Raw genomic sequence first — 27,433 nt, 5'->3', positions numbered from 1 at the left:
TTAGAACTTGGTCTTGCCTGTGATAGTGACCTTGCTCAATGTTGACAACTCACAGGACCCCTCGAGGTCCATTGGGCCGGTTCTGCCTCGTAGGGACCCTGTGCACAGCAGAGCGAAACCCTGCCTGGTCCTGCACCACCCTCACGATGCTCGTTGCTAGGTTTCTTGCGGCCTCGCCACCACCATCATCCAGAAGCACCCCTCTGTGGTCTCCCACATTCATTGTCCAGCTTTGCCAGGCGCCTTCGTCTTCAAACCAGCTCTCTGAGGTCTCCCATCGCTGTGTGAAAGCCTTGGCCCAACTGTGGGCTCAGATTTAAACCAAGGTCTTTACCACCGAGTCTCTCCTGCCTGCCTTCTTCTCCCCTCCCTCTCGCTTTTCTGCTGTTTCTCTTGTCTTTAAGAAGAACCGTCACCCACGTCCCAAGAGTGCTTCACCACTGCAGAACTTTCCCCATCGGGACTTGCCCTGCTCCTCAACCATTCATCAAACATTTATGGGCGTCTCTATGGCTGGGAGCTGGGCCTTGTGTGCAGAGATGAATAATTCACACACACACACAAAACAAACTCACTGCCATCAAGTCGATTCCAACTCACGGTGACCCCGTAGGACAGGGCAGAACTGCTCCTGTGGGTTTCCGTGACCGCCACTGTACTGGAGTAGAAAGCCTTATCGTTTTCTGTGTGAGCGGCTGGCAGTTTTGAACTGCTGACCTCGCTGTTAGCTGCCCGATGCGTAACATTACTCCGCAGTGACTCCCAAATAGTGGGGTGGCTGCTCTCAAGCTGGGACCTGAATCTGGAGCCTCTGCCTCCACATGCCTCCCGCTACGATGCTGTCTGCTGCCTTGTCCTCTTGCACCGCCCGATGTAACCAAGTTAGGGTCACACTTCCTTTCTCAGCCTGCGGCTCCCGGGAGAGGCCCACAGGCTGGAGATGGACAAGCTCCGTCCTTCACCCACTGGGCAGGGAAGCCAGGGTGATTCTAGCACAGCGATTAGGGGTCCGTCCCAGCTCTGTGAGAGCCCAGACAAGCCATGCTAGGTGTGTGCTGTACCTGAAGCCCTTGTCCCCCACAGTTTAGAGGGCAGCTCTGACTACTCTGTGGGGCCACTTTCGCTGGACACCACCGTGGGGGGCCCTGCCGAGCCCAGCATCCCTGCCATCGGCTCTGTGACCCGATGGTGGCAAGTAGCACCTGCAGAGTCAGGTTCTGGCGATGACCTCTTCAGCCCCAGGTTGCCTTCTGGGTGTCCCCATCTGTCAGTGGGGACCCTCTCGGGGGCTCTTGGTTTGCAGAGCACAGTGCACCTGCCCCCACTGCTGCTTTCCCTCCCAGGGGACTTGGTCGTGGGCTCCCTGTTTTCAATGTCTGAGTCCTCAATCAGCAAGGTTAGCCCCGGCTGGCCTGTGTTTGCCTTCTCATGATGACCCCTTTTGCCACCATGTCCAAGACTCCACTTCTAGGTCTGGCTGGCCGCTGCCTCGCTCCCAACCCCATGACGCCTTTCCAGACAGGGTCAAAGCTTCCTCAAATGTACGGCCCTCGACAGACACGGGGTGTCCAGGAACAGCGGAGAGCAAGCTTGTTTATCCCTGTTGTGAACAAAAGAATGTGTGGCAACTGTCCACGGCAGATTAAAACAATGAACTTGTTTGAGCTCAGATTAGTGGGTGAACACGCAGAAGCCCAGGCTTAGCCTTTGGCTCACTATGTGTCCTAGCACTGCCTGCCCCTCTGGTCCTATAGGGAGTCACAACCCCACCTCTGCTCTTTCTCAGTCTCGATCTGCTGGCTGGGCTGTTGGGTGATCAGGAATCAGGTGGCTGGGTGCGGCTGGTTCTCTGTCCCCTCACCACTGGTAACAGAAGCCAGGGGAAGGTGTTGTAACCGGCTGCCCCAGGAGGCGCCGTGGTGCCCTGCGAGACACACTACATCTTTTCTCTGGCCTCTCATTGTGGTTTGTGGTTTTGAACTGCTGACCTTGTGGTTCACAGCCCAGCTGCCATGGTACCTGAAGCAAGATAGTCAGTCATCCTCTGAGTCCTGTTTGATCTGAGTGGATTCCGTTCCCTCCCTGCTCCTCATGGGGCCCCACAGATAGAAGTCACCTTTGAGATAGATGTGGGTGGCCTTCTTTGAAGGGCAGCCAAAGGCCGGGGTACAGGGGACAAAAATAAGGTCGAGGGGGAAAATGAGCAAACGATATTGAGGGCTAAAGTGGAGAGCAAATGTTTTGAGATTGATGAGGGCAACGGGTGTACATAGGTGCTTGACTCAGTGGATGTATGTATGGACTGTGATAAGAAATGTACGAGCCCTCAATAAAATAATTTAAAAAATAAGGTCGAAATGGTCTCGGGGCCCAGTCGCCCCTCCCCTGAAGAAAGCATGGTTGAGGACGGAAGTTTGCTGGGGGACCCACAGCTCCCTCTGTGCGCATGAATGGAGCGCTGGGGCTAGGCTTGAGGGTTCTCCAACAACGCTGCTGTGGAGAGGCTGAACTCTCTGAAGACAAAGTGGAACGCTGAAGAGACAGTGGCCGGAAAAGTGGCTAAGACGCTGACATGGAGACTCACAGGTTACAAAGAAGGAACCAGAAGAAGCTTACCAGCCAGTTAACAGCAAACTCCGGGCAAGATCAGGCCCTCCCCCACCAGCGAAGATAACACAGGCGCTCTGCCGGGGACTTCCTTCAAGGGGCGCTGTACCACCTTCTGTCTTCTTGGCGCTGGACTCTTCACCCGGTGGAGTGGAAAGCCCCTGAGCTAATACCCGGCTCGTGACGACTACTCCTTAGCTGTTCATGGTCTTGGGGTGTCCGGGGAAGAGGAACTGGCGATCTTTTTTAGTAATCATTTTATTGGGGGCTCGTACAACTCTTATCACAATCCATCCAGCCATCCAATGTGTCAAGCACCTTTGTACATTTGTTGCCATCCTCATTCTCGGAACTGGTGACCTTTAAAATCCAGGGTCCAAATGTTGGGCCGGGGTGGGGAGGTCCCAGGCTTGCGAAGGTTCTACTTAGCCAACGGGGGTCATGGGCCTTTGGTATCGGGGGTTTTTCTGCCAAAAGCAGACGAAACAAAAACTCAGTGCCATCGAGTTGATGCTGACTCATAGCCCCCCTTTACGGTTTCTGAGACTGTCACTCTTTATGGGGGAGAAAGCCCCGTCTTCCCCCTGAGATTCTGCAGGTGGTCTTGAACTGCTGACCTTGTGGTTAGCAGCCCAACATGGAACCACTACTCCACCAAGGTCTCCTTTTTCTACCAGAGGTGACACCCATTTAAATCAATGCATACACTTAGGGGTCAGTGGTGAGCAGGGAGCTCTCCTTTGCCTCCCCACCGCCTGTAAGCACTTGGTCCTCAGACTCCCAGCTGGCTCCTAAACACCCTTGCGAGTCCTTAGCGAACAGCCTCGCCTAGCCCTGGGGGCATCAGGTGCTCAGTGCCCGGGGTGCCTGGGGTTCCATTGCAAGGGGCAGGGACTGTTTCCCCAAGTGGACACGTAGTGAGTATGGTGTCTGCTTCTTAGGAACCTGGGTATTAGGACTCACCCTCCTGCTGCCTGACCACCCTCCCCCCACCCCTCCCTACCCTCTGCTTTCTACCCTCCACCTGTCTGCCCCTCCAAGAAAATTCCCCTGACCCACGCCCCAGGCCCCTCTTGGAAAAGCCTGCTGGCTGCTCTCCCAGCCACCCAAGAAGGGGGCTTGTTCCGAGTTCTCATTCCAAGATCAACATCAGGGTTGATCCATGCTGCCCCGAGGCCTGCCCTGGACCTTCTGTGGGCCAACAGTGATGGGACCGGAAGCTGCCCGACTGGTGCCACGGGAGCTGCGCTGGGAGGAGGGGGGTCACTGAAGTGAGGGGGGGGTCACTGGGGTGAGGGGGGTCTCTGTATGACTCAAGCATAATTCTGGGCAGCAGCGTCATCTCCCTTGGCTGGATCATGTGACCGTGTGGTGCCGTGGTTATGCGCTCACTGTTAACAGAAAGGCTGGCGGCTTGAACCCCACCCATCAGCTCTGCAAGAGAAAGACCTGGTAGTCCAGACACCCTACACATCTAAACCGACTCGGCAGCCCCTAGGGCGGGAGAGCAGGACTGGAGGGGTTCTGAGGCTATAAAACTGAAACGGAAGCAGACTCGTCTCATTTTTCTCCTGAGGAGCAGCTTGAGGGTTTGAACCGCCGGCCTTCTGTTAGCACCTCAGTGCTCTACCTGCTATGCCAGCAGGACTCCTCTCCTTAAAGATTGCAGCCTAGGAGACCCTCTGGGGCAGTTCTAGTCAAACACATGGGGTCGCCCGCTGTGTGTCAGCATGGGCAAGACAGCACCTAACACTACCGCCAACCCTTGGGGCTGCTGACCCCAAGGCGAGTAGTTCAAAGCCCCTAGCTGCTCCTTGGGAGAAAGGTGGGGCTTTCCACCCCTGTAAAGATTTGCAGTCTCAGAAACTCACAGGGGCACTACCCTGCCCAATAGGGTCTTCTATAGGATCGTTATGGGTCGAAATCGGCTCAGGACAGTGAGTACGGCTTTTGGTTAACACCACCCACCAGTGTTTGGTGAAGCTCTATAGGGTTATGCGTGCGAAGTGCTCCATTCCACGGCCAATCTAACCTACGTGATCTCAACTCCTAGTCCCTAGGTGAAGCAGCACATTTGGAGAAGGCAAGAATGCTGATGTTTCCAAAGCAGACGCTGGCGGGTGTGAACACTTCAGGAGAGGGGTCCAGACGAGGCTCCCGGGGGTCGGGGGCTGTACAGTTGAGTCTGTCCCCGCCCTTCTGCTCCGAGTTCTCTTGTTACGTCCTGGTAGGCACTGGGGTCCTTAAAGCGAGGAAGACCCACCTGGCTTTCCCCTCCGGAGCTTAAGTCCAACAAGAGAGTGGAGAACAAATCCTGTCTTCCAGCGTGATGATAATGGCTCTGAAGAGAAAACAGGTGATGCCCTGCATGCACGGCCACCAGCCGCCTTTCTGTCAGGAGGCTTGATGCCCACCGGGTTTCAGAGGACCTTCCAGACGAAGGTAGAGAGGAAGAAAGGCCTAGTGATCTATCCCGTGGAAATCCGGCACAGAAAGCCCCATGGGTCTCACCCGTCCCAGCTGTCACTGGTCACGGGGATAGCCCAGGACCTGGCGAAGTTTCACCCCCACTGTGCGTGGGGGCACCGTGAGTCGAGGGCCCCGCTTGGTAGCAGTTAACAGCCACCATTTCAGGGGGGGGTGGTTGGGGAATGCCTCTCTGGGGTGAGATTGGGGCGCACATCTGTGTGGGAGGAATCCGGCACATGATGAAGAGTGATCCCTGGAGTCTGAACTTCAACTTGTCTGCTTGGTTCCATCCCACCAACCCAACCCACTTTCTGAGCTTCCGATTCTTCACCTGTGTGGGAAGGTGTTGGGGCTTCCCGTGTGGCAGCGCTCCTGGCTCCCTGTGGGCCACACACCTGGCCTGTGAAAAGGCTGAGTGCCCTCCAGTCCTGATTGAGAGTCTGTCTGCTAAGGACAGGGGGACAAGGATCCACCCGTCTCCTCCTCTAGGCCCCCCGCCAAGAAGGGGGTGCCTCAGAAGGGGGACCTGGACCTGAGGGGCTGGGAGAAGGCAGGCTATCGGTTTATACCTCACCGGCAGGCCATGGGGGGTGGTTTTGTTATCTGACACAGCAGTTCTTACCAGACTTCCCCCTTTGAGCACACACCTTGTCATCCGACACGCGGGGAACCAACGAGCAGACGTTGGCAGGCCAGCCCTGGGCCCTGCATTTGGAAGCATCCACTGGGCTTTCCAAGATGGGTGGGTCTGTACTTTGTAGGAGAGACTGGGACTGCATGGGTGCATCATGCTGAGTCCCTGAGAGCTGGGAATCCCCGGTTTGTCCTCGGAGCTGACAAAAAAGGCCCTAGGGGAACAGAGTGGAGCCCTGGTGGCATAGTGGGCTATGCCTTGGCCTGCTGACTGCAGGGAAGGCAGTTCAAAACCACCAGCTGCTTCTCGGGAGAAAGACCAGGCTTTCTACTCCCATAAAGAGTTACAGTCTCGGAAACCCACAGGGGCAGTTCTACCCTGTCCTGTAGGATCGCCTAATCGATGTGGTGGCAGTGAGTTGGGATTTCTTGAGGGGAAGACACGCTTAAAAAATGGAAACAAAGTAACCAGCAGCGGGGGTGGGGGTGGGGTGGGGGGACTTTTCCTCTGCACAAAGCATGGCTTTGTACGTGTCTTCTAGACACAGGCAGAACAAAGACCATGGACCTGAAGACCGGGATGTGGTAAGGAGACAGGAGAAGACTGGCCGTTACCTTTGAGAAGTATCTTGGTGTAGGCTGGGTCAGAGGAATTTCATGACGGCGTTTTACTCTGTGTGTGTGTGAGTGTGGAAATTTTCTGAGCATTTAGAAAAGTGGAAAGAATCAATGAACACCTCGATAGCCCCCACCCAGATCCACTCATCTTACTATGGAGCCACGTTGGCTTTTCCCCTCTTTCCGTGCGGGTGGTGGATGTGCACGCATGTGAAATGTTTCTGGGTTGGTTTTGAGTCATGCATTCTACTGTAGGTCGGTTGCAAGTTGACAGCGGATCATCAGTTTCACTCATGGTCAACCATCCCTGCATCCATTGTCATCCCCACAGGGCACCCCCACGCCTCCCACCTGCTTCCTGCCTCCCTTCCTTTTTCTCTCCGAATCTTGCTGAACTTTGTCCCGGGTTAATGCTCCCCTCCACCCCCCACCATGTGTGGGCCACACTGGCTTTATTGTTCCCCTTAGAGGCCTGTCTATTGTAGGGCTGAAAGTTGAACTGTAAAGGTGGGGGTGGCAGGGGCAGGTTCAGTCCCAGGCCTGAGAGGTGGCTAAGGGGGGAGGGGTAGACGGGAGTTAAACTGGGAGAAGGGAAAGGCAGTGTCAGGGAGTGGGGGGCTGGCATCACATGATGGAGGCTGGGGGAGACGCAGGAGTGGAAGAGTTAAAAGAAACTATCACAGAGTCAATGCTGACCTACAGCGACCCCCTGGGAGTTTCCAAGTCTTTCTCCCCGGGAGCTGCTGGTGGTCTCAAACTGCCAGTCATGTGGATCACAGCCCAATGCGCAACCACTACACCACTGGGGCTTCTGCGTTAGTTACAGGCAACGGGTGACTACACCATTGTGCGGTAACAGCGATACAGGAGAAGGAGCCTCGGTGGGGTAGCGGGTTACACATTGGGCTGTGAACTGAAAGGTCAGGGTTTCCAATCTTTTCCTATACCTGTGAGAGCTGGACAGCGAATACGGACAAGAGAAGAATCTTGAAAGTACATGGACTGCCCAGAGCACAAACCATTCTGTCTTGGAAGAAGTACAGACAAGGATGCTGAGACTCCGTCTTAGGTACTTTGGAGATGTGGTCAGGGGAGACCAGTCCCTGGAGTAGGCCATTGTCCTTGGTAAACTAGACAGACGGTGAACGAAAAAGGAGAAGACCTTCAACGAGATGGATTGACCCCAGACATAACAATTGTGCGGTGGCCCAGAACCGGTCAGTGTTTCTTAACCTGTTGGACATAGGGATGCTGAGTTGGAAACAACTGGAAGGCACTTGACAACAACAACAACATGACCAAGTCACTGGCCCGTGTACAGATTGTCTCATTCAACCCAAAAGAATGGCCTGCGTCTGTTTGGGTTTTGTTGTTCTTCAATCAGAGCCTTTCAAGTTTCAAGTATTATGTTTAAGTTTTGGGTTTTGTTCCTCTAAGAAAACCAAATCTAGACCAGGACACACTACCCTTTTTAATGCATTCATTTTTTCCCTGATGGGTTTCCATGGTGTCATTGCCGCGTTCCTCTATCCCAGCCTCTCTTTGGCCCCGTGCAGGGGAAGGCTGTTGACTGCTGGATTCACCCATCCGGGACCCGGGGCTCAGCTTGCTTCCCTCACAGAGATGCTGTATTTGTGATGAGACGACGAATTTAACACCCACCATGGGCTGAGAAATCATGTCTGGCAAGACGTTCAGCCAGAGGGCTCCTTAGAGGCAAGGATGGCGAGGCTTCGCTCACATACTTTGGACATGTTGCCAGGAGACACACCAGTCCCTGGAGGACAGCGTGCTTGGTGAGGTGGAGGAGCAGGGCACAAGAGGAAGACGCTTGGTGGGATGGATGGACACCACAGTGGCCACAATGGGCTCAGGCACAGGAACAATTGTGAGGATGGGGCGGGGTCTTCCTTCTGTTGTGCGTAAGGTCAAGGTCGCTTGGGATCAGAGCCCACAGGACAGGGCGGCACCTAACGACATCCAACACATGCCTGGGGAAAGTCTGGAAGGAAGTATTAACCTTGGCGGCCTCTGCGGGTGGGATGGGAGGTTCTGCCGCTTAATTCTTCTGCGCAAATGTGGACGTTCTCAAATGCGACAACAGGAAATACCTTTTTGCCCTTTGTTTTTTTATATATAATGAAATCATTTTATTGGGGGCTTGTACAACTCTTACCACAATCCACACATACATCCATTGTGTCAAGTACTTTTGTACATTTGTCTCCCACGTCATTCTCAAAACATTTGCTTTCTACTTGAACCCTTGATATCAGCTCCTCATCCCCACCCTCCCCGATGCCCCCTTCCGCATGAACCCTTGATAATTTATAAATTATTATTACTCTGTCATATCTTACATTGTCCCACATCTCCCTTCACCCACTTTTCTGTTGTCTATCCCCCAGGGAGGAGCTTATATATAGATCCTTGTCATCTGTTCCCCCCCCTCCTCCCTCACTTTCCCTCCACCCTCCCGGTATTGCCACTCTCACCACTGGTCCTGAGGGGTTCATCTGTCCCGGATTCCCTGTGTTTCCAGTTCCTATCTGTACCAGTGTACATCCTCTGGTCCTGCCAGACTTGCAAGGTAGAATTGGGATCATGATAGGGGGAGGAAGCATTCAAGAACTAGAGGAAAATTGTGTGTTTCATCATTGCTACACTGCACCCTGACTGGCTTGTTTCTCCCCGCGACCCTTCTGCAAGAGGATGTCCAACTGCCATTGTTTTTTAAACAACACAGCGCTTTGACAGGAAGTTGGATGCTATTAAAGTAGGTAGGGTGCCACCCCCTTAGCACACCATCAGAGGTCAGATGCTCCCTGACTGTTTTCCCAAAGGCATTTTACATCCTCTGTGTTGGCTCTGCTGTATTATGAAAATACTGTCGTGTTTTCAGTGAGGGTTTACACAGCCCACTTGGGTTCCCACTTAACGATGATAACACAGGTTGTTCGGACACAGAGCTGGCATCTCTGTATCCTTAACGGTCTCATCTTTGCTCTCAGGCAGTCTCTTGACCTAGTGGTTCTGCATTGGGCTGTGAACCACAAGGTCAGCAGTTCGAACCCACCCGCCGCTCCTCCGGAGAAAGATGGGACTTTTCTACTCTTAACCCACAGGGGAAGTTCTACCCTGTCTTAAAGGGTCGCTCCGCATCGGCACCGACTCCACGGCTGTTGTTTGGTGTAGTACTCCAGGGGGATAGCCTTTATTTGAAAGCTCGCCTTTGGGGATGTTTTGGGTGCCAAGCACATTTTTGATCTTGTCATCGATTATACGGGTACCCTGGCGGTAGTTCGGGTTATGTGTTGGGCTGCTAACCACAAGCAAGGTCAGCGGTTTGAAACCAGCAGCCCAGCCTCGGGAGAAAGAGGAGGCTTTCTGTGCCCCTAAAGAGATCCACCCGGGCAGCCCTGCCCTGCCCTATCGCGACACGGGGAGTCAGAACCTGCTCAGTGGCAGTGGGTTTGTGTCATGGATAACCAGGTCAGATGGAGATTAGGCCTTGTGCCCTTGGTGGATGGTGTGTTCGTGCCCTGGTGGGACTCCCAGCTCAGAGCCTGGGGTGCCCGACGGCAGCCACACATGCGCATAAGTGCCGTGTGCCCACGCCTGCATAAACACTCGGTGGCTGTGCGGCTGTGGTGAGCAGAGAGGGGGCTGCCAGGAATGAGGCTAGAGAGGGCATTGGGGGCTGGAGCGACGGTGCCTCGCCCGAAGTCTGAGGAAGGTGAGGGTCCAGCCTCCAAGCCGGGACGTCTGCCCCACAGGACGCCTTCCGCGCCTTCCACCCCAACCTCGATTTCGTGCGCAAGTTCATGAAGCCCCTGCTGATCGGGGAGCTGGCGCCCGATGAGCCCAGCCAGGACCGCGGCAAGAACGTGAGTGGGACGGGCTGGTGCCAGTCTCTCCGGGAGGGGGTACCCTCTGCCCATGCCCTAAGGCTGCCTTTCATCCCTTTGTCTCCGCTCTTTTGCCCCTTCGGCCTGCGTCCTGTATCTCCCAGCTACGCTGTCGTTTTCCTTGGAGGCGCATCTTGGTCCCCAAGTCCTATCCGGCTCGCCTCTCCCCTTCCCCCACAATGCCCGCCCCCCACCCACCCTCCCCAAGACCCCAGCCAGAGCAGAGCGCCCACCCTTTCCTGCCTGTGAGGGCTGCGTCCCCAGGGCCGCGTCGGACTGCACTGTGGTCGCCGGAGGGCCCGGGCGGCTGACGCCCTCCCCTGGGCCCTTGCTGACCCAGGCTCAGATCACCGAGGACTTCCGGGCGCTGAGGAAGACGGCCGAGGACATGAAGCTCTTCCAGTCCAACCACCTGTTCTTCCTCCTCCACCTGGCCCACATCATCGTCATGGAGACCCTCGCCTGGTTCATCATGGCGTACTTTGGCAATGGCTGGATCCCAACCTTGCTTACCGCCTTTATCCTCGCTACCTCACAGGTGCAGCAAGCTCTGCCCCCGCCCCCTGGGAGCCCACCCTCCCCTCCCACCGCTGCGGGAGCTCAGCGGGTTGGGTGACGGGATTGGTGGCCCTCTCTCCCCAGGCCCAGTCAGGGTGGCTGCAGCATGACTACGGCCACCTTTCTGTGTACAAGACGTCCAGGTGGAACCGCCTCACCCACAAGTTCGTCATCGGCCACCTGAAGGTAAGGGCAGGTGGAGGGAGGAGAGGCCTGTGCCATCTCACCTCACTGGGGACTGTGGGGGGTGGGGTGGGGAGTGGGGGCAGGAGAACGCCCTCAACGCAGTTCTCAGAAACACAGGGGGTCACCCTGAGTCCGAATACACTCGGTGGCCGCCGGTCTGGTGTGCACGGCGGCCGCCGGTCTGGTGTGTACGCGTGGGCTCCGCTGTAGGCGCTCGCCCTGGACTCGTGTCACATGTCATCCGCCCCGCGGTCTTTGTTCTAGTCATTCCACTGCACATTGTCCCTTACCGCATCAAGGAGCCCTGGTGGCTTAGCCGTTAATCTGAAAGATCCACACTTCAAAACCACCCACAGCTCTGCTGGAGAAAGACGGGTGCCGGAAACTCACAGGGGCCGTCCTACCCTCTGGATAGCAGTGAAGTTTTTTTGTTGTTGTTTTGTTTACTGTGGAAGAGTGGACTCTGACCAGAGCAGAGCTGCTCCATAGGGTTCCCAAGACTGTAAAGCCTCATCTTTCCCCCAGGCAGCAGCTGGTGGGTTTGAACTGCCACCCTCTCGCCCCCTCGTCCCAACGTGTACCCTACTGTGATACGGGGGCTCCTTCCTTTACTGTAAGTCTTCTCAAATATTTTTGGATGTGTGTTGAGTCTGGAGAGCAGGAGCTTGAGTAATATATATATATATATAATCAGGCTACAGGTTGGGCTGCTGACCATAAGGTCAGTACTTCGAAACCACCAGTTGCTCGGTGGGAGAAAGACGAGGCTTTCTACTCCCGTAAAGAGGTGCAGTGTCTGAAACCCAGGAGGCAGTTTTACCCTGTCCTGTAGGGTTGAGGAGCCCTGGTGGCATAGTGGTTTTGAATTGGGCTGAGATCCTAATGGTCGGCAGTTCGAAACCACCAGCAGCTTCACAGGAGAAAGATGGGGCTTTCTATGCCCATAAACAGTTTAGAGTCCCAGAAACCCACAGGGGGTCACTATGAGTCAGCCGGGAGTTTTTTATAGGGTTGCTCTGTGTAGACATCACTTGATGGAAGTGAGGGTTGTTGGGCTTTGCCTCAGGTATTACCTAACTCCTCATAGATCAGGGTAACTGAGCCAATAAACAGCCCAAACCCACTGGCATGGAGTTGATTCTGGCTCTTAGGAGCCCTGCGCAGGGTTTCCAAGGCTGAAAGTGTTAAAAGAAGGACCAGGCAGCCTCATCTGTCTCCCTCTGAATGGCTGGAGGGTTTGAACTGCCAACCTTGAACAACCCTAACCCACAGCGCCAACCAGGGCTCCTAGAATATCAGAAGGCAAGGGGGTTGGCTGTCACCATCCTCCACACGGAGCCCTGGTGTGGCATCGTGGTCACACATTGGTCTGCCACCCACCAGGCCGGTAGTTGGGAAGCACCGGAGAGTGATGTCTTTCTCCTCCCTCAGTCATGTCTCAGGAACTACCCTGTCCGGGGGTCCCAGGGAGTCGGCTTCAGCTCCTTGGCAGCGGGTTTGGGTTTGGGTCCACCCCACAGATGATGGGAAGACCTGCAGAGGCGTTGTGGCTTTTGCAAGTTTGTAAAAAGGCGAGCTGGACTTGCCCGTGACCTTGTGCTCATCTGATGGGTGCTTTGGGGGAAGAGCCTCTGCTGCTCTCCGCTTCCTGCCCCGACACTGCCCCACGGGCATCTGGCTGCTTCAAAGCCACCCACGGGCACCTCGGGAGCCAGGCCCCAGACATCTCTTCCTGGAAACTCACAGCTTTGCAAATCCCAGAGAGCAGTGCCTCTCGGCCAGCCACGAAGACTCCCATCCCTCCCGACCCTGACTCACTTGGAGCAGCGCAGCGTCCCCTGCAGTGCAGAGCAAGCACCCTGGGGGGAGGGGGTGGTGAACCGCCCCCGCCCGAGTGGCCAGTGCTCGGCCAGCAGTTTGCCCGGCCTTGAGTCCGAGGAGGCCTGAGAGCCTGGCTTCGGTCCAGCATTTCCTCAGAAAGAGTGCTTTGTCTCCCAGTCTGCTCCTTGCTGTTACATAAAAGTCGCCAACGTCAGCAAGGAACGTTTTCCTCCCCGCCCCTGGTGTCCCCCACACGCAACAGAGATGGCCTGTGTCCTGCTCCCGGGACCCTGGGCTGGGGCCCTGAGGGCCTTTCCTGCCCTGTGGCCCTCGGTCCCTGAGGGGCCTCAGATGGAGCACCGCGTCTGGCCTCAGCAGGAGGACAAAGCTGAGACGGGGGGCTGGTGGGAAGCAGGGGCCTGGCTCGGGGAAGGGTTCTTCCAGCCCCTGCCACCTAGGTTCATGGGCACCTCGCTTTTCTTGGCTCCCCAGGTGGTCACAGCTGGCCCCACAGCCCTGGCTAAGCCCTAGTCACGTGCCTTATAATCCATCTGTGTCTCCGGTCCCCTCTCTGGGACAAAGAGGACTGACTGCAGGGAAGGGGGTGTCCTTTGAGCCCCTCTTCAACACAGCTGTTGCACAAGCAGCTCTGGTCCTGAGTCAGGAGAGGGCCTGGGTCTGGAGAGGCCGGTCAGCTTCTCGCTATCGGCCGGTGTCCCCTTATCCAGACATGCCTTCTCCCTCTGGGCCAGTGTCTCCTGTTGGACATGTCTTCCAGGCGGTTTTTAGCAGTCAGGCCTGCTTAACACCCTTTCATTGTTGCTGAGCCTCGCGGGCCAGTGCTGAGCATGAGCCCCAAGTCTCCCAGGCGTAGGGTGACAACCCCTGGCTAGCTCTCGCTGCTGAAACCAGCATCTCCCTGGGGGATGGGGTGGGGTATCTTGGTGCAAATGTAGTCTCTGAAAATCCAGCCTGTGGGCACCAGAGGCCTTGGGTGGGACAGCTGTGGCCTTTGCCATGTAAGGCACACATGGACTTGGACACACACACGTTTAGCCATACACCGTTGGCAGGCAGATCAACTTAGCCTGTTACCGACAAAGGGGTCTTGGGGTCATTTTCTGGTGGGAGCAGCACATCCCCAAAGTAGGCTGTTGGATATATTAAAAAGCAAGAAAAGAGAAACCCCAGGAAGAATCGAATGGGGGTCTTTGGCACAAAGAGTTTGGGGGATAGGCTTCAGAGACACATGCTGGTTATAGAATACCCTCCAGGCGATGTTTGTGCTAGGGGAGGAGGGTCCCCAAGGTGGGGCGGTCGCCACTCTCCCTGGTTTCAGGGACCGGGATCCATAAAACCAGAAATCAAACTCCGCTCACCATGACACCAACACCGGCCTTCCTCACTTTATCACCAGACTTGTATTGATTCGGGAGTCATGGCCGCGGAGGCTGGCCAACTGGCAGGAGGGCCCCCATGGCGCTCTGGGAGGCCGAGGGCCTTGTGGGGAAGCCAGCCCCAGGTGTTGGAGCTGCAGGAAGCGGCTCCTGAGGCAGCGCCTCATCACAGGGGTGCAGGATGTCCCCCTCACCGCCTGCCCCTCCCCCCACAGGGCGCCTCAGCCAACTGGTGGAACCACCGCCACTTTCAGCACCACGCCAAGCCCAACATCTTCCACAAGGACCCGGATGTGAACATGCTGCACGTGTTTGTCCTGGGCGAGTGGCAGCCCATCGAGGTAGGCGGTGGGGGGCCCTGGGGACACGGCGTGGGGGGCTGGGAGGGAGCTGCCAGGGTGGATGCTCAACCCCATGAGCCCTCGTCCTCTCCCAGGCATGCTGAATAATTCAGGGTGGGATTGCATGGCGTGGCCACCATATCCATGATGGATGCACCTTCTCTGAGCAATGGCCACTTCTGGTTCCCTCTCTCCCCGGGAGCTTGGGAGCATCGCCTGCCTCGTTCCTCCGCGTGGTTGTTCAGTAGCTGCTGTTGAGCCAGCACCTGCCTCGGGCGACCCTGCACACAATGACCCCTGCCACACGCACGCATGCACGCACGCACGCATTCACATACAGTTGGTCGTGAATATGGATCCTACGTTTTCCCATGGGCTGATGTTCAGGAGTAGATCGCCAGGGCCTTTCTTCCTGGTCCGGCTTAGACTGCAAGCTCTGTTATAACCTGTCTGGCATCCTCAGTGACACGTAAGCTTCCACTGACGGACAGGTGGGGGCGCCACAAGGTGCTGTGGCAGGAATCGAACATGGGTCTTCCGTGTGCAAGGGTCAGCCCTGAACCAGTGACAGCCTGTGCTTCTCCCCAGAGCAGGGAGAAAGGTGGCAACCGCTTAGCAGGAAGGCAGGAGCCCTAGTGGTTAAGGGTGGGCTATGATCCTTAAGGTGAGTGGTTCAAAACCATCAGCCACTCCATAGGAGAAAGATAGGGCTTTCTACTCCCATAAAGAGTGACAGTCTCAGAAACTCACAGGGGCAGTTCTACCGTGTCCTGTAGGGTCAGTATAAGTCAGAATTGACTCGGTGGCAAGGGGTTTGGTTTAGTTTGGTGCCAGGAAGCCAAGACTCAGTTCCCACTAGGCCAGCTCCCAAGAAAGAGGCCTTCCTGGCAATCTTGGACCAAGACAGCGGGCTCCTGAGAAGACCTGAGTCCGGCCCACCCCCAGGGAGATGGAAAAGCCCATCTCAGCTAGAAGTGAGGCTCCCACCCATGCTGGGGGTGGTGGGGGTCCATTCTGATTGTAGGACTGCACAGGACAGAGAAGAGTTGTCACCTGTACAGAAGCAAGCTGCCATATCTCTCTCCCACTGAGTGTTGGCTGGTGGGTTTGAACCACCGGCTGTTTAGCAGCCAAGCATTTAACCGCTCTGCCACCAGGGCTCCTGGAGAGGAGGATGGGACCTGGTGGTGTAGAGAATCCTCTGGTGGCCACACAGCTCTGCTACCATCCCCGGGTCAGGTTTTATTGCAAAGACAGAGCGTGCTTGCTAAAAGCCTGTAACCCCACGGCCGCGTACACAATAGAAAGTCAGTCTGTTAGCTCCCTTCTTGGACCGCTGCCCAGGCCCCGAGGGTGACCACCTCCAACTCCAGTGCTAGACCTTCAGAGGTCCCCATGCGGTGCACATAGTGAACACACTGCTAGCCAAGAGGTCGAAGGTTTGAATCCAACCAGAGGAGCCCCAGGATCAGAATGGATTATGTGCTGGGCGGCCAGCCACAGGGTCAACAGTTTAAGCCCACCAGCTGCCCCTCGGGTGAAAGACGAGGCTTTCTGCTCCCGAGCAGTGTCACAGTCTCAGAGACCCACGGGGGCAGTCCTACCCTGTCCTTGACGTGGCCCGGAATTGAACTCCAGGTCCCGGCGCTTGTGTCTCTTCTTGATTTGCTGGTTCCTCGGCGGCAGCCCGGGTTTTGATTCTGATGGCTCTGCGGTGGCGGTGGCTCAGCTGAGTTTCTGGGACAGGGAGTCGCACCCTCGGACAGCCCCTTCTGCCTCGTCGTCCTGGTCACTCACTGCCCTCGAGGTGGTGCCGACTCAGCGAGCGGCCCTACCAGACCGGGTAGAACTGTGTTTCTGAGACTGATTCTCTAGTTTGTCTTGAGCGGCTGGTGGTTTCGAACTGTGGACTTTTCGGTTAGCAGCTCGGGGTGTAACCACGACGCTGTCAGGTATCAGCCTCTACAATCGAGTGGGTCCAGGGGGTGGGCGGTTGTGCAGTTGAAAGAGACATCAGACAAGATAAAGCACGTGGGTGCTCACCTTCGGGACCGTCCGGACTTCAGGAGCCCCATTCGCGCAGAGAGAGAGAGAATGTATTTCCAACCAAGGCTTATACACACGTGGAGCATGCAAGCCGCCCTAATTACAGGTAACCGCATGCATAACAGGAAGGGGCTGTACAATAGGCGTTCGCCTGACAGGAAGGGGACGAGCTAGGGGCGTGCACGCAATAGGAACGGGAAGGGCACACATGTGACAGGCAGGAAGGCACAAATGTAACAAGATGGGCGGGCTCTAGAGTCAAAATGGTAGTCTGACCTTGGTGGTCCCTGACTTGGCTTGACCTTAGATGTCTTTGGGCTCTCCTACCTACAGGGAAACACGCCGTTATCCTTACCAGGAGGGAGTGGGCTGTACTTCGGGTGGGGCAGACTACAAGGGTCTGATCGCCTTAGATGTCTGACAACCTTCAGGCAGACGGCCTTTAAGCAGTTGCCTCCGAAGTGTTTAATAGTCAGTGTCTGTGTGTTTGCAAACAGCACCTTAGGTTTGGTGTCTACTATGGGGGGACAGCCTGGGGAATGGCTTCTGTTTCCCACACTGCACCACGGATCCCGGCTCCTTTCCTAACAGCCCTGCTTTTATCTCCACTTGGAGTTTGGGGCCGTGACCTGAACTTGCCGAGCAGCGTGAAAGAGCAGTGATGTCTTGTTTGGCTTTCCTCCTTGAGGGGCCTAGAAAGGCCATTGTCCACTCAGACTGAGCGTGTCTGTGTGTGCATGTGTCTCCCTATCCCACCCCCTCATCTGGACGCCCTCTGCCCCTCCTGCTGGCCATCCCCATCTCTGGGCAGCCCTGGGAACCCTCCCTCCTGCCCCTTCCCCGGGGCTGCCAGGTCTCTGGCTCTCTACGCCACTGCAAATTCCCAGAGGGAAGGACGTGCTGTGCGGCTGCCTCCCCCGGCCCTGGACAGACAAGGAAGGGCCTTGTTATCCCGAACACATATCGTTCCAAAGTGGAACGGTCCCCTCCTCCTGGGCCTGCCGTCCGTGGAGAGGCTGGCTACCAGAGAGTCAGCCCTCCTCTGGGAAGCCCAGTGTCCTCCCTCTGCTGCTGGCCTGAGTCCTCTGCTGTCCACCTCATCCTGGGAACATGCTGTCCTGTTCAAGGCCAGCCCTGTGTGTCCAGACTTGTCCTACCAGGAGTCTGGCCACCCCAAGCAGCTAGCCCTCATCTGTATCCAGCTGGTGCGATGCTGCCGTCTCCCAGCCCCTTCCCTGGCTGTGGCTTTAAAACCCATTTGGTGCCCTGTCAACGCCGACTCGGGGGGCCTGGGCCCCCCATGCGTGTCCGAGCAGGACTGTGCTCCAGAGGGTTCTCAATGCCCGATTGCTTGGAATTAGACTGCCAGGCCTTTCTTTGCAGGCACCTCCCATCTTTCTTAGCAGCCAGACCGTGTTCATTGTCCGACCAGAGGGGGCGAGTCCATTCTGGCTCGGGTGACCCCTGTGTGATAGGTAGAACGGAGGCTCTGCAGGGTTTTCAACGCTGCTTTCTCAGAAGTAGACCGTCTGACCTCTCTTCCAAGGTACTTCTAGGTGCGCTCAAACCATTCAAGCTAAATGCTTAGCCATTTCTGCGGCCTGGGGACCCCGTGGGCCTGGCTCCTAGGGGTGTGACGAGGAACCTCTCTGGAGAAGTGGGGGGACCTTTGGGTCGCTCCATTCCCTATGTCCAGGCCCTGGGGGTGCCAGGGTGTGAAAAGCTGGCTCTTGGCAAGTGCAGGGATCCAGTACTGCCCACATGGAATATTGCTTAGCTTCCAGCCTGAGAAGCAGATGCCGCCCCTTTGACAGAGGGCATGACTGAGGCTAAGAACAATAAGATAAGTCACTCAAAGTAGCAATGGCGGTATCAAACCCAGGCTGCCTGTGTCACGGAGGCACATGGGAAATGTTTGTGGATGATAACTGGGCTCATCCCCATAGCGTGGCATGTTCTAGAATACCCGTCCTGGTTGTGTTTCTCCTCCTTGGACATCTCGGTGCATGCTGCCAAGCCTGTTTTGACTCACGGTGACCGAGAAGGGTGTTCTAAGCCATTGTGTCCATAGGAGCCAATCCCAGCAATTTCTTCACAGGACAGCCAGTGGTTTGAAGTGCTGACCTCTGGGTTAACAGCTGCAGGTGTAACCGCTGGGCCACCAGGGCTCTGCCTGAGTGAGGAACATGCAGAAAGGCAGGAGCATGACCCAGGCGTGGCCTCACCTTGCCCATGGATGGCTCTCTTGGTTTCCCAAAGGGTTCTGTGGGCCGGCCCTGCCCCGCCCAAGATCTGCTACCCACTGCCATCGAGTGGACTGTAACTCAGAGCCACCCTGTAGGACAGGGTGGAACTGCCCCTATGGGTTTCTGAGACTGGAGTTGACCCCCCCAACTGATGAGAGGCGCCCCCTTTACCGCAACGGTGAGCGTGTTGTCAGTTAGGCAGGTCTCCTGGGAGTCCTGTGCCACCGCTGGCCCCTCCACAGCCCTGGGTAGCACAGACCAGGTGCTGGGAGAGCTGAAGCCATCTGCTCCCATCCCAACTCTGTCTCTGGGCTCTGAGCCCCTGCATCCCAAGGCTGTGATCGGCCTAGGCTGCCAGACACAGAGAACTGTCACTGTGGGGGTCCGGGTCACCTCCACTGGGTCAGTGTGAGCGCCCATGGGGACCAGCAGTGCCCACCAACCAGGGGGAGCTCAGGGATGCTCCGTCCCTATACTCATCCCTCCACAAAGGCTTCATAACTCAAGGGTCTTGTGCAAATATAGCTTCAAATGTACTCCCCAGGTGCCTGCACCCCCTGCCCCAACCTGCTTAGCCAGGGCCCTGGCTGGGGATCCTCCAGTCTGTGCTGGTCAGGTCCCTCTCTGGGGAGCCCTGGCCTCTGCTGGCCTTTGGGGGCCACTCACTTCCCCCAGGGAGCTGGACCAGAGATGTACTGGGCAGGGTCTTCTGGAAAGAGGTTGGCGCAGGACTGGGAGGCTTGCTCTGTGGGCCATAAGCTTCCTGGGCCCCACAGCTGCTGCAGGTCCCCCAGCCTGGCCATTTCAGGGATGTACCTGCAGTGCCTAGGCCTCCTGGTGGTGCAGCAGTGAACTGTTGGCGGTGCACCGAAAGGTTAGTGGTTCAAATCCCCCCAGGCTTTCCTGATGATCTGCTCCCGTGAAGATCCAGTCTAGCTGACCTTAGGGGGTCAGTTCTACTCTGTCACCGGGGCTGGCTATGAATCTGAATCGACTCAGCCATACCTGACATACTTCCAGGCCCTCCCAAGCCTGCTCCCACTGGGAAAGGGACAGGCATCCCCTGAGGTCCATTTGGGTCTGACGTGGCCCTTAGTGACTGTTCTTGTGTAAATGACCAGTTTCCTGGGAATGAGCCAGGAATCCTGCCACGCTGCAAAGCCGAGGGCTCTGACCTGCCTTGTCCTCTTTGGGAGTCTGTGGATTTTTGATCTGCTCTGATCTGGGGGAAAGGGTATGGCTTGGAGGGGGACAGGGCTGGCGAGGTGATGAGGCTACACAGCGAGCCCGAGGGTTTCGCCCATCCTCCAAGAGGGCAGCTCCAGAGCTCCCTCTAGTGGACGGCGCCGCGTGTGCTCGGAGCCGCTGCACCTTCATGGACTTGCTCTCCCTGGGTTTGTGCTGTCCCATGAGCACTGCTCCTGGTTGGGGTTCCCAGCGTGGCCTGAGGCAGTGACTGACTGGGAGCCACAGCCCCTGAAGTGTCCACCGCGAGGATGGGGGTGGGCAAATTGAGCGGGAGACCAGGTACAGCGTGGCCAGAAGGCCAAAGGCGCCCGCTCCCAGGAGGGGAAGACCTGGGGCGCCGAGGGCTCATGGTCTCCCCTCTCTCCACAGTACGGCAAGAAGAAGCTGAAATACCTGCCCTACAACCGCCAGCATGAGTATTTCTTCCTGAGTGAGTGCCCCCCACCCACACACGTCAAGTGCCCGTCCCCCCCACTGACACAGCCCATCTAGTCCAAGACGGAGCCCCCACAGCCACCAGCCCCGTTTTACAGATGGGAACACCGAGGCTCAGAGTGAGATCCGTGATCTGTGTGCAGCCAGGGGAGGGGTGGAAGCTGTCTGCTCATCGTCCTGCGGTAGAAGAGGGCCCCAGGCCCCCTGTCCCACCCAGCCCAGTGCTACACCCACCAGTCTGTGCCCCCAGCCCCCAGTCCTGGAGGTGGCGGGCAGGCGGTAAACACGCCTTCTCTGCTCTCTGCAGTTGGGCCTCCGGTGCTCATCCCCTTGTATTTCCAGTATCAGATCATCATGACCATGATCGTCCGCAGAGACTGGGTGGTGAGTGGGGAGGTGGGAGGAGGGTGGCCAACGTGAATGGACCCGGGGGAGGTGGTGTGTGTGTGTGTGTGTGTGCACGCGTGTGTGCACGCGCCTGGTGGCCTTATGCCTCTGTGCATCAGTCCTAAAGAGCATTCCCCCAACACACATCCACACACGCCAGAGCTCCTGAGGCATCCCCTGGCTTGGCAGACTCCCCACACACACAGGGCGTCCCTGGGTTACCAAGGCGCACTGGCCTGGTTTCCCCTAAAAGGAGAGCATGCCCAAGTGAATTCGCTCCCCCGTCCTGGACCCAGGCAGAACCTGACCCGGCAGATTGGACACAGGAGAGGACAGACAAGTGAGCAGTCTCTGACTAGCCCTGCTTGGCCGTTTGTTACATCTTTTTAACCATCTCACACCTGGGGATGTTGAGGTTCTGAGAGTTTAAGACGAGCCCCCAAGCCTTTGCTTCTTCGTGCCGTGATTATGGACTATCAAAAGGGAGTGACTTTCAGGAACAGAAATTTATTTTCCCTGGTGTTAGATGCCATCCAGTTGGTTCTGAAACACTCCCCCATCCTGCAGCCCCATCCTCACAATCGTCTGAGCTCATTGTTACAGCCACTGGATCAGTCCTCACGGAGTCTTCCTCGGGTAATGTAGTGATTACATGCTGGGCTGCTGATGCTAAGATCAGCAATTCGAAGCCACCAGTCCCTTCGAGGGAGAACGATGAGGCTTTCTGCTCCTGTGAAGCATGACCGTCTGGGAAACCCACAGGGCCAGCTCTGCTCTGTCCGGTAGGGTCACTGTGAGTTGGAATGGACTCAATGGCATTGAGTTCGTTGTCTTTGTTGTTTTCGTTGCTGTTTAACGTTACCCAGCACGAGGAGCCCTGACGACACAGGGGGTTAGGCGTTGGGCTGCTATAGGGTCAGCGGTTCAAAACCACCAACCGCTCTGCAGGAGAGAGATGAGGCTTTCCACTCCCGAGAAGAGTTACAGCCTCAGACACTCACAGAGGCGAGTTCTACTCCGTCCTCGGGTCTCTGAGCCCAAGCTGACTGGATGGCAGCCAGTTTGGTGTGGTTTTGACCACGTGTGATGTCTTTCTCCTGGGAAGACATCAGCACGGGACTTCCTGCGGGAACGGTGCTGCCCTGTCGCGTGCCGTCCCTTACGGCAGAGCAGTAGCAGCACGTTTGTCATGCGGCTGAGAACACTGTCACCGAGATTGGGCAGAGGTGAGCTGGTTTTAACAAGGGGACGGTTGCCAGTACTTTCTGCCAGTTGCTCCTCCGGCCAGTGAGGGCCAGAGGGAGGGAGTAACAGCCCACGGTTTCTGGACGGGCTGAGGGGCTGCAGATTCGACCCCCCTGGCCGGCTGCCTGAAGCCCTGGGCAGTTCTGCTTTCACTGGGTGCGCGGGTTCTGGAAGCAGCCAAGTCAGAATGGGAACGGGAGGTTGCGCCCGGCTGCTCTGATCATTTTCATGGATTGTGTCCCTCGAGAGACAAAGCCGACGACTGGGGCAGCACTGAAGGAGATGCATCGGAACAAAGGCATCTGAGAGCCAGACCCAGGGGGCTCGGACAGGCCCCTCAGGCCTTCCTGGCCCCAGATAACCACCGGGGACCCTGATGGCCCTGCCCTGGCCACAGCCGGGAGCAGGCTTCAGGCCCGTCGCCTTGGGCTTCGCTGTTTAAATAGCAACTGGTTGAGCCTCTCAGCAGGAGTCCAGGTGTCTCGAGAGGTTCAGTGCCTGACCACGCCTAAAGGTTGGGGGTTCAAACCAGCCCAGAGGCACCTCAGAAGAAAGGCGGGCAGTCTGCTTCCAAACATCACAGCAGACACGGGGTCCTCTGCACACATGGCGTCCTCTGCATGCGTAGTTACCAGGAGTTAGAAGCCGCTCGAGGGCAACGGGCAGGTTTTTGGGTTTTTTCCTGTTGGTCTGTGGACAGACTTGGCACTGGTGCTGGGTGCTGTGGCGTGAGAAGCAGGGTCTCAGTGGCTCAGACTGGCCCCTCCCTCAGGAATCCTTCTCTCCAGCCCCCCCACCCCACCCCAGCCCCGTAAAGCCGAGGGGTGGAGTAGGTTAAGGTGGAGCCTAAGCCTTTGCATAGGGATCGTCACAGAGCACAGCGCGTGCGTGCGCAGTGCCTGCAGGGCTGGGGCACGGCCGCCAGCGGCTACATTCCCGGTGTCATCCTGCCACTCGATGGGCCAGTGTCGTCATCAGTCTACCTTCCTCACAGCCGAACCAGCACAAACCAGCCTCCTAAAGGATTCTGGGAGTGCCCTTCTCATCATAGACCAAGGGAGTCCTTCACACAGAACAAGGAATGCAGCATGGTTGAAGATGGGGCAACGGTGTGCCTGGGGTCCCTTCACCAAAGTTATTCCGCCTGTGTGCCGAGCAAGCACTCCAGGAAATGAGAACACAGCACTGGGATTGGAGGAAGGCTCGCGAACAACCCTCCATGCACCGGTGACGCCGCCGTTCTGCTGCCGTGGAAGAGGCCTGGAGGCAATCACCGGTGAAGGCCAAGGCGCACTACCTTCGCGTGGCTGGCATCTCAACGCCAATGAATGAAGCCCAAATCCTCCCACATGGCCCGGGAAGCATCATCCTGATCCACGAAGACGGTGTGGAAGCTGACAAGGGAATCGCTTCGATTGGCTCCGCAATCGGTGCTCAGGGAAGCAGCAGCCAAGAGATCGCATAATGTGTTGCCTGGCTCTTGCACGCACAAGACCTCTTAGAAGTGCTAACACGCAGAGATGCCACTCGGAGGGCTGGGGTGTCCCTGACCCCAAAGATGGTCTTCACAGTCAACCCCCAACAAATAAGCTAACAACCGGTTTGAGGCTGCAATGACCATAGGAGCATCAAAAAGGATATGCCGAAAGAGTGTTGTTTATTTCATACAGTTCATACTTAGAGAAGAACAGTAAAAGAGGGACACAAAGCTAATTTTGTTATAAGAAAGCTTTCTCAAATGTTAATAAAAAATATTAAATCCTGACCCAAAAAACCAATGACACTGTTATTTAAGATACTATTTACATACTGCTTCTTTAAAAACATTAATTTACTTCCGTATTGCTTCTTGACTGGCATCTTCTTCACCTTTATCCGAGCATCCTCTGCTGTAGTGTGATCTCTCCGCTGTGGGAGACGGATCCCGTGCCTTGGAGGCAGGCCAGTTAGACAGTAGTCCTCGTGTTGGCTGTATTAGAGACAGGCGGCTTCTCTTCTTGGACCATACTGTGTCTCCCTGGAAAACCCCTTCCTGCTTCGTTGTTCTGACAGTCATGTTTAGCTCTCTGAATTCTCTCAGGAATTCCATAACTCACTCGCCCTATCTCATGGGAATTTGGGGCGCAACACAAAGCTGCAATGAATGGCAGCATGTCACCCTTGGGTGCTTCCCCCTCTATCTTTACACAGTACATTTGTTTCCTGAACTAGCCAACGCCCGGGAATAAAAACAGCATTTCATAAAACTCGTTACTCATCAAATAACAAGTCTTAGGAAAGGAGGACATCGACATGGCGAGCCTCGTTCTGTCTAATTTCTTTATACCTACGGATGGAGCGGACGTGACCACGGGCGCTCCCCGCACGCAGATGGACGTTCACAAAGAGTATACAGAGTGGTCGTTTGTGATCTCCACGTTGGGCAGCTACCCCAGTGCCCACCGTAGAGAGAGCCCTGGTTACAAGTACCAGTTTAACAACCGGCTCACAGAACTCAACACCAAGTCAGGGATCAGTACTGCCAAACTGGTGCGAACCATCTGACCCCCACCCCTGGCTCCCATGCTTGTGAGAGCTGGCCAGTGTAGAACTGATGCCCTTGACTTCCGGTCTGGAGTCTTGACTAGGCCCTGGGCTGCCAGAGAAAGAACAAATCTGTCTCAGGAGAAGGAAAGCCAGCATGCACCTTAGAAGCGAGGATGCCAAGACTTCACCTCACACACGTGGGACACAGTCTGGAGGGGAACCAGTCCTGAGAAAGGATGTCGTGCTTGGTAGAATAAAGGGTCCGTGAAGAAGAGGGAGGCCCTGAGTTAGTTTATTGTGCCAACCTGGCCGATAAACATGGGTTAATTGAAGGGCAGAGAGATAAATGGCTTGGTGAACCTTGCCTTTGGAGTTCTCGGGTCCCTTGCTTTGTGATGGTCGGACCAGGGTGCAGCTGCCTTGGCCAGTTCCCTGCTTCAGCTGGCAAGGCTCACTTCTTGCAAGACATCCCCGAGGAGAAGCTACATGGACCTACCCTAATGTAGCCCAAACCCTGGACCTGGAGAAGCCACATGAAGACCCCTGCCAGCGCTGAGATGCTTACACGTTCACGGATTCAGCTTTCCTCCTGCAGTCGGCATCAGTGTGTGTTTTGTGAGACGGAGGAGGACTTTGTGGATTGGTGGCGGACATACGGGATAATGTTAGAACTGGGTAGCACTGAGTTGGGATGTTTTCTTGATGTGTACTTTAACCTTTCTATAAAACTCATACATGAGTTTCTGTGGATTTGTTTCTCTAAAGTACCCAGACTCACACAGGCCCTCAAGGAGGTGGGTTGACACAGTGGCTGCAACCATGGGCTCACACCACACGGATTGCGCGGCAGGCTCAGGCGGGATTCCGCCCGGTTCTGCCCTGGGTCGCCATGAGTTGGAACTGACTTGACGGCACCTCCCAACGAGATTCTGAAGCAGCACTGGGGCTCCGTGGCAGTCAGAAGATTTCTGTGGGGACATGAAGGGAGGAAGAGACCAGACGTTGAGCCCCGGATGCAGGGAAGCAGGCACGGCCTGAGGTGGCCACGAGCCGGGTCAACAAGGCTACTCCTGGCTGCTGGCCCTGGGGCTGTGAGGGTCAGCAGGAAGAGGTGGGGTCGGCTTGGTGTAAGGTGACTCACTGGGGGCCCAAGGACAAGGCTGTGGTCCAGCTGCAGCATGTGGACTTAGAGCAGAGAGGAGGCTGTGAGCCGTGCAGGAGGGTCAGTGGGAGCAGCCAGAGGGAGACACTTGCCCAGGAAGAGAGGATGCCCAAGCTCAGGACAGTCCCCTGCGAGGGGCGGGAGGATAGAGTGGAGGGAACTGGAGGGGACTCTGGCATGGGCCAGGGGCCAGCAGTGTCAGGCCACTGAGAGTACCAGTGATGTCCATTGCCCTTGGCCACCTGCACCGCCGTGTGACGGGAGGGACAGGGGTTCCAGGGTTGGTGGTGGACGGCCACTGTTGTGGGCTGGGTGCTGGCAGTCCTTCAGAAGGAGGGGCTGCTGGCCTCTGGCCCCCAGCCAAGGCTGCCCTCTGGGCTGATGTCCCTGCCCTCTTCGTTTGCTCGGCTCTTTCACAGAGCACCCGGCCCGCCTGCTGCTGGAACAGGCAGTGTGTTTCCTTCTACACAGGCCCAGGGGAGTGTTGCTCAGTGGCTGGGGCCCAAGTTCCCAGAGGCCCTTGGGGCTCCTTAGGCACCACTGCCCCTCGGAGTGTGTGCTTGAGCCGCACGTGTGGTTCCCGTCCGGCGCATGACAGAGGCCGCGGCCGGCAGGCCAGCCAGCCTGCCTCTAATCCCATTTCCCCCGCAGGACTTGACCTGGGCCATCAGCTACTATATCCGTTTCTTCGTCACCTACAGCCCTTTCTTTGGCATCCTGGGGGCCCTCCTCTTCCTCAACTTTATCAGGTGCCTGGGCGTGGTCGGTTCTCCTCTGGGACCCTGGTGGGGAGGACAATTCTGGGGGCCACCTGAGGGAAGGCTCCAGGGGCTCCGCTTCCCACATTGGGGCCTCCGTGGGAGGGTTGCCGGGGCCCCGGGAGCCCCCAGCGGGGACCCGCCCACGGCTCCAGCCGAGCACTCCTCTCAGGTTCGTGGAGAGCCACTGGTTCGTGTGGGTCACGCAGATGAATCACATCGTCATGGAGATTGACCGAGAGCACTACCGAGACTGGCTCAGCAGCCAGGTGAGGGCCCCGCCGGTCAGCCGAGCCCTTCAGAGCCCAGGCCTCAGGGCATGTTCTCGGACCCCTGAAATGGAGACCCAGGCCCACACTGGGCTTCCCCTGCAGCCTCGGGGTGAAGCGAGGAAGGGCGGCAGGGGTGGTCTGGCTGGACAGGCGGGAGGCCCTTGGGTCTGCCTTGGCCTCCGGCTGCTCACCGCCTCCCCCCCTTTCCTTCTCCCCTCCCGCAGCTGGCAGCCACCTGCAACGTGGAACAGTCCTTCTTCAACGACTGGTTCAGCGGGCACCTCAACTTCCAGATTGAGCACCAGTGAGTGCGGCAGGGGGGCAGCGGGCCCGTATGTGTCCCCAGGGCAGCAGCGATAACCTCCCCTTTCACAGTTCACCGAGAGCGTGCGTGGGGAGCGGGCAGGAATGGGGAGGCCCCACTTGATCGATAGGGACACGGAGGCCCGCTACGTCCCTGCCACCCGTGCTGCCCCTCGTCTTTGTCACACCTTCTGCCACGGACCCTGTCCCCTCCTGCCACCCTACAGACCCCCACCCTCATTCCCTGTCTGCAGGATGAGCATGTGT

The 27,433-nt window shown here is 56.8% G+C and overlaps 1 protein-coding gene across 1 annotated transcript in view; it reads left to right on the top strand.

The window, feature by feature from the left end:
• FADS2 (fatty acid desaturase 2) overlaps positions 1-27,178 on the top strand; it is a 31,978-nt gene extending 4,800 nt beyond the window's left edge. The window contains exons 2-10 of the mRNA XM_004714937.2: positions 10,104-10,214; positions 10,576-10,773; positions 10,878-10,979; positions 14,413-14,538; positions 20,448-20,508; positions 20,821-20,897; positions 26,485-26,582; positions 26,764-26,860; positions 27,088-27,178. Of these exons, the coding sequence (XP_004714994.1) occupies positions 10,104-10,214; positions 10,576-10,773; positions 10,878-10,979; positions 14,413-14,538; positions 20,448-20,508; positions 20,821-20,897; positions 26,485-26,582; positions 26,764-26,860; positions 27,088-27,171 (954 nt within the window). The 3' untranslated portion in view covers positions 27,172-27,178. The remainder of the gene's footprint in view (positions 1-10,103; positions 10,215-10,575; positions 10,774-10,877; positions 10,980-14,412; positions 14,539-20,447; positions 20,509-20,820; positions 20,898-26,484; positions 26,583-26,763; positions 26,861-27,087) is intronic.
• The last annotated feature ends 255 nt before the right edge of the window (positions 27,179-27,433 follow it).

The sequence above is a fragment of the Echinops telfairi genome, unplaced genomic scaffold (assembly GCF_000313985.2).
Source record: "Echinops telfairi isolate 266 unplaced genomic scaffold, ASM31398v2 ScPeMD7_7416;HRSCAF=8454, whole genome shotgun sequence".
Classification (NCBI taxonomy): domain Eukaryota; kingdom Metazoa; phylum Chordata; class Mammalia; order Afrosoricida; family Tenrecidae; genus Echinops; species Echinops telfairi.
This window is presented reverse-complemented; position numbering and strand designations above follow the sequence as displayed.